Source organism: Chrysochloris asiatica, unplaced genomic scaffold (assembly GCF_000296735.1).
Source record: "Chrysochloris asiatica unplaced genomic scaffold, ChrAsi1.0 scaffold00323, whole genome shotgun sequence".
NCBI classification, from domain to species: domain Eukaryota; kingdom Metazoa; phylum Chordata; class Mammalia; order Afrosoricida; family Chrysochloridae; genus Chrysochloris; species Chrysochloris asiatica.
In genome coordinates this window covers 333486-339615 of record NW_006408841.1, presented here as the reverse complement: position 1 = coordinate 339615, position 6130 = coordinate 333486, and the positions used below count along the sequence as shown (strand labels likewise).

Below are 6130 nucleotides of genomic sequence, written 5' to 3'. Positions count from 1 at the left end.
CCTTTTATTGCCCTATATTACCTTATTGCTCTAAGAGTACCAAAGGACATCTTTGTTTGGCTCTTGTTTACAAAACAAATGCTTTCAGTCTCTCTCCATTGAGATTTATATTGGCCATTGATTTTATATGTTGCTACTGTTGTTAAGTTTCATCCAGTTGGTTCCAACTCATAGCAAACCTGTATAGGGTTTCCAAGGAGTAGGTGGTGAGTTTGAACTGCCAACCTATGGTTCCCACTGATCTTTCAGTTTAGTGTTTATCCTACAGTGCCACACCAGGACTTCATATATACCCTCAATTATGTTGAGGACGTTACTTTCTATTCCTATTTTGTTGTGCATTTTTATAGGAATTTATGTTGGATTTTGTCAAGTGCCTTTATCTGTGTTAGTAGACATCATCATGTGGTTCTTTACTTTTGTTTTATTTATATGGTGAATTGTGTTAGTTGTTAATCTAACATTAAACCATCTTTTCTAATGTTGAACACACATTTTACTGTTGAAGTATGACTGGTTTTAATCCCACTTGATGATGATGTATTATAGTTTTGAAAGTTGTTGGGTTCAATGACTAGAATTTGGTTGAGGATTTTTGTATCCTTGTTCATGAGGGATATTGTGCTATGATTTCTTTTAATTTGCTTGGTTTTGGTATCAGGGTTATGCTCACTTCAAAGAATGAATTTGGGAGAATTCCATGCTTTTTTTTATTTTGGAATAGTTTGAGTAGACATAGTGTCAGATGTCCCCTGAATGTTTGATAGAATTCATCAATGAAGTCATCTAGGCTAGGGCTTTTGTTGTTGTTGTTGTTGTAAATCTTTTAATAATCTGTTCAACTTCTTTTGTTACTGGTCTGTTCTAGGTTTTCTGATTCTATGAATCTTTTCAAAGAACCAACTCTTGTCTTGTTTATTCTACTGTTTTGGTTTTCTGCTCCATTTATTTCTGCTCTAATACTTATTATTTCTTTTCTTCTCATGGCTGTGAGCTTATTTTGATACTTGTTTTCTGTTGGATATTTTGGATTAAGATGTTTATTCTGATTCTTTCTCTTTTTTTGATGTATGTATTTATGGCTATAAATTACTCTTAGAGCATTACTTTGTATACCAAAGATTTTTGATATGTTGCGTTTTCGTTCTTGTTTGATTTAAGAAATTTGTACATTTCATTTTTTACTTCTCCTCTTATCTGGTAGTTTTAAAGAAGGTCATTATTCACTTTCCATGTTTTAACTTTTCCCTTGATTTTCCTATTGCTAATTTGTAATTTTATAGCACTGAAATATGAGAAGATGCTTTGTAGCATTTCAATGTCTTAAAATGTAATAAGCCTTGCTTTGTGGCCTAACAAAGAGCTATTCTAGATAATGTTCCATTATGTTGGAAGATGATATATATGGTGATGCTGCTGAATGGAGTGTTTTGTATATATATATATATGAGTTCAAGTTGGTGATTGTGTTGTTTTATTCTTCTGTGTGTTTGTTCAGTTTCTTTCTAGTTCTGTCCTTCATTAAAAGTGGTGTCTTAAAGTCTTCTACTATTATTGTGAAGTCCTGGTCTTGTGCTGTAGGAACTCTGGAACTGTTAACCAGGAGGTTGATGGCTCAGACCAACCAACCACTCCTCAGAAACCCTATATAAAATAACTATGAATTGGATTGGAATTGACAGTACTTAACAACAACAACATTTTTGTGGAGTTGTCTACTTCTTATTATATACTGTTAAAGTTTGATGTGTGTATATTAAGGCCCTTTCTTTGGGTACATAGATATTTATTATGGTTACATTCTCTTGTTCAATTGACCCTGTAATCATTATAATGTTCTTCTTTGTCTCTTATGCTGATTTTTGTCTTAAAGTCTATTTTATCAGAAATTAGTATTCCTACTTCTCTTTTGTAAATGTTTCCCCATCTTTACATTTTTAATGTATTTTTATATTTGTGTCTAAGGTTTTTCTCTTATAGAAGCCATATTTTTGAATTCTGTTTCCTTATTCATTCTGTTTTTTGCTGTCTTTTGACTGGTGCATTTAATGCATTTACATTCAGTATAATTATGGATGTTGTTGTTGTTAAATGTTGTTTAATCAGTTCTGATAGGTACAAATTTATTGCTGTTATTTTGCTGGCTTTGTTTTGTGTTACTGCTAGTTTCTTTGTTCTACATGATTTTCTGTGCTGAGTTCATTTTTTATGTGGGTTTTCATATAATTTCCTTCATTGCTATTTTGTAGTGTTTGCTATAACTTTGATTCTCATTTTTTTTTATTTTAATGAGAAAACTCATTAATTTTCTTTGAGATTACCTTATGATTTATTATTTTATTCTCAAGTTTATAGCAGTCTATTCTATCTTGAAATCAACCTGACTTTCTCTACATTTGTTAGTTCTGTAAATACACTATTTAGTCTTTTTTTTTTTTTTTTTTCACTTTGCAGTTGTCTTCATTTATGAGTCAGTTCCAACTCATAGCAACTCTGTATAGGGTTTCCAAGTAGCAATTGGTGGGTTTGAAATGCCCACCTGTGGTTCACAATCCAGTGCTGACCCTACAGAGCCACACCAGGAAACTTCTATATCTGGATTGGTTTCTGGATAATGTCATGTGTGTTAATCACAGTTTGATGATTCCCTGTCTGAGTGACTTCCCTTATCATTTCTTATAACATTGGTATGGTTTTTACAATTTCCTTCATTTTTTGTTTATCTGAAATAATCTTAATTTCACTGTCATATTTGAGAGACAGTTTTGTTGAGAATATAATTCTTGGTTGGCACTTTTTTTTTTTTTTTTCTTTCAGAGTTTTAGATATGTCATTCCATTGTCTTCTTGCCTGTATGATTTCTGCCAGGAAATCAGAGTTTAATCTTTCTGGTTCTTTTTTATAAGTAACTTTTTATTTTTCCTAAGTTGCTTTCAAGACTCTTCCCTTATCTTTGGTTTTAGAAAATTGTATTATATATCTCGGTGATTTTCTTTTAGGGTCTATTCTGTTTTGAGTTCCTTGAGCTTCTTGGCTTTGAAAATATATGGGAAATTTCATTCTAAAAAATCTTTGACAATTTTTTCCTAGTGTCTGAGGTTTTTTGTTTTGTTTTGTCTCTTCCTGTTTTGGAATTCTGATCACATGCAAGTTGTTTCTCTTGATGGTGTCCTACATAAATCTCAGGTTTTCCTCTTCATTATAATTTATTTTTTTAAAATTATTCTTCTAGAATATTAGTGTTAAGAAATTTGTCTTCAGTATTTCTATTTCTGTGTTCCTTCAATTCTACTACTTTGTCTATTCAATGTTATCTTTTTCTGAATTCTTAGTATTAATCTTCTGGATTTCTATTTGCTCTTTTTATTTGGATTATACTTTTTCATATATTTTGTCAGTTTGTTCTTGTACTGTTTTTACTGAATTCTTCTAGAGTTTTGTCTGTGTTTTCCTTAAAATAATTTTGTTTGAAATTTCCCCAATCTTTCTCTCAATCTGTTGAATGCTACTAAAAAATATTTTCTTGGGTCCGTTATCAAGTAAATATAATACCACTTTTCCCCTAAGGAGGTTATCAGCTCTGTACTTTGGTAACTTGTTTGAGCCAGTCTTCTTTCTTCATATGAACTGTGGTTATCTGATGTTTCTCTGTACCTTTACATATGCAGTAGCCTTTCCTTCTTTTCTAGATATTGAGCTTGCACATTATACAGTCTGAATTCTGACAAATGTCTTCAAAACTGTTGATTTTTGTTTTATAAGGTGCTTAAACCTGACTTGACTGAAGCTCTAAAATTTTCTTCACCATGGAAGACTGCAGCTGAAAAACTTTAAGTAGTTCTTTTAGTTTCTTTGGAGCCTCAAACACATGGAGTCACTAGGAGGTGACTAGATAAATATAAAAAATAAATAGCTGAAGGTAAGAGAGATGGAAAGTGATGCTTATATCATTTTACCTGTAGACTGTGATGACCTGTTGAATGAGAGGGAAGCAAGATGTAACATATCTTTTCAATGTTTAATTTGGTCACAAGTTCCCAGTGTGACAATGAGCAGAGAAACAAAGCCCTGCCCCATGAATCCTTTGCCCTGGGATTCATAGAACTGGAGTGGCTAGGTTGTTCATCAACATAAACTGGGGTAAAAACTCCAGGGTCTCTTTAGTGGATGGTGCTGAGCTCAGGTTTGAGCATGTTGAGTTGGAAGTGCCTGTAGCTCACTAAGCCAGAAGGACTTAGGGTTCCTAGGTCTTATGTTCAAGAATGAGATGTCCTGGAGGAATGTCAAACTCGTGACAGCATCAGTCAGCAGGTGAGCCACTGTGGTTACAGAGCTAGAAAAAAACTAAAACCAAACAAACATCTACATTGAAAGAGGAATGAAAAGAAATGCCCCACCTCACAATAGATGAAAAGAAGTAACTACTGAGGGATGTGAGGGGAGTCTCTCCAAAAGGCTACATCAGAGTGAGAAAGCAGGAACAGCAGGAGCTACAGGATAGAACAGTGCTGCTATGACTGCTGGGGCCAGAAGAGCAGAGGGGCCCTGAATGAGGAGTGTTTCTGGGCTTTCCAGTGCAGGGTGTGACCATGAGGGGTGGAGGAAACAGGTGCCTGAAACAAACCTAGATTACAAAAATTTCTCACTGTAGAAACAAAAGAAAAAGTAAAGGCAGGGTGTGATGTGGTTTGCAGAATTGTGGGAGGGTGGAGGTTAAGGAGATAAGTGGGCTTTCATAAAACAAACCCCCTTATGGTCACCCGTGAAAGCATGAACTGAAGTGAGTGTCATGTAACCCCTTGTTAAACACCTGCAGGTTTTCTGGAGGGGCAGCCAGACTTCATGTGTCATGGATTCTGGTGGGACCACAAAGTCCAACCAAACGCTGGTGATGGAGTTCATCCTGCAGGGATTCTCAGAGCACCCTACACTGCGCCAGCCTCTGTTTGGCTGCTTCCTGGTGCTCTACACTGTGGCTCTCACGGGCAACATTCTCATTGTTACAGTTGTGGGCCATAGTGCTGTCCTCCACAGTCCCATGTACTTCTTCCTGTCCAACTTGGCCACCATGGACATCATCCTCACCTCCACCATCCTTCCCAAGGTGCTGGTGGGTTTGGTTGTGCGAGAAAACACCATCTCCTATGTGGGCTGTATGACCCAGCTCTTCTTCATAGTGTGGTCCGCGTCCTCTGAATTGCTACTGCTTTCAGTCATGGCCTTCGACCGCTACGTGGCCATCTGCCGCCCGCTGCACTACAGCACCATCATGAGTCCACAGTTGTGCGTGGCACTAGCTGTGAGCGTTTGGGGCATCTGCGCCTTCAACTCCTTGCTTAACACCAATCTGACTGCACGACTGACCTTCTGTGGCCCCCGCATCATCACACACTTCTTCTGTGAAATCCCACCGCTGCTGCTCCTCTCCTGTAGCACCACACGAGTGAACAGTATCATGACAGTTTTGGCTGACATCTTTTATGGCTTCATCAATTTCCTGCTCACACTGACATCTTATGGGTACATATTGGCCAGCATCCTGCGCATCCGCTCAGCTGAGGGCAAGCGCCGCGCTTTCTCCACCTGCTCCTCCCACCTCATTGTGGTCTCTGTGTACTACACAGCTGTGTTCTGTGCCTACATCAGCCCTGCCTCCAGCTACAGCCCTGAAAGAAGCAAAGTGGCAGGGGTGCTGTATACTGCGCTGAGTCCCACCCTGAATCCACTCATTTACACGCTGCGGAATGCAGAGGTCCAGAGGGCCCTGAGCAAGCTCCTTCCCTTCTGTAGATGGTGACCTGAGACCAACAACCACTCTCCTTACCTGTCCCCTGCTTGTGGGCAACAGTTCCCAGATGATCCTGGAGTGGGCATTTATCGGGGTTGTAGCTTTCAGGGGTCGCGTGCTTCTTGGAATTTTGGCTACCCTCCCCCAGACTCAGTCCCAGGACACATGAGTCTGTGGAGCTCCTGCTGGAAACTGCCCTGTAAGGTTGGCTTCTCGTGCACATATGACTCCTAAAACTTCCCCAGGGCTTTCTCATTCCAGTTCTTTCCTAGTTGCCTCCCTCCCTCTTCCCACACCCCCAAGAACCAACAGAAAGCCTCACAGTCCAGGGAACCTCCCTTT

General features: G+C 38.3%; 1 protein-coding gene across 1 annotated transcript; it reads left to right on the top strand.

Annotated features, from left to right (window-relative positions):
• The first annotated feature begins 4849 nt into the window (after positions 1-4849).
• LOC102824818 (olfactory receptor 13A1-like) lies at positions 4850-5797 on the top strand. Its single transcript, XM_006875365.1, has one exon. It carries the CDS (start codon positions 4850-4852, stop codon positions 5795-5797), a length of 948 nt encoding a protein of 315 aa, XP_006875427.1.
• The last annotated feature ends 333 nt before the right edge of the window (positions 5798-6130 follow it).

Coding starts and splice junctions, on each gene's coding strand:
- LOC102824818 (XM_006875365.1), top strand. CDS start 4,850: ATGGATTCTGGTGGGACCACAAAGTCCAACCAAACGCTGGTGATGGAG.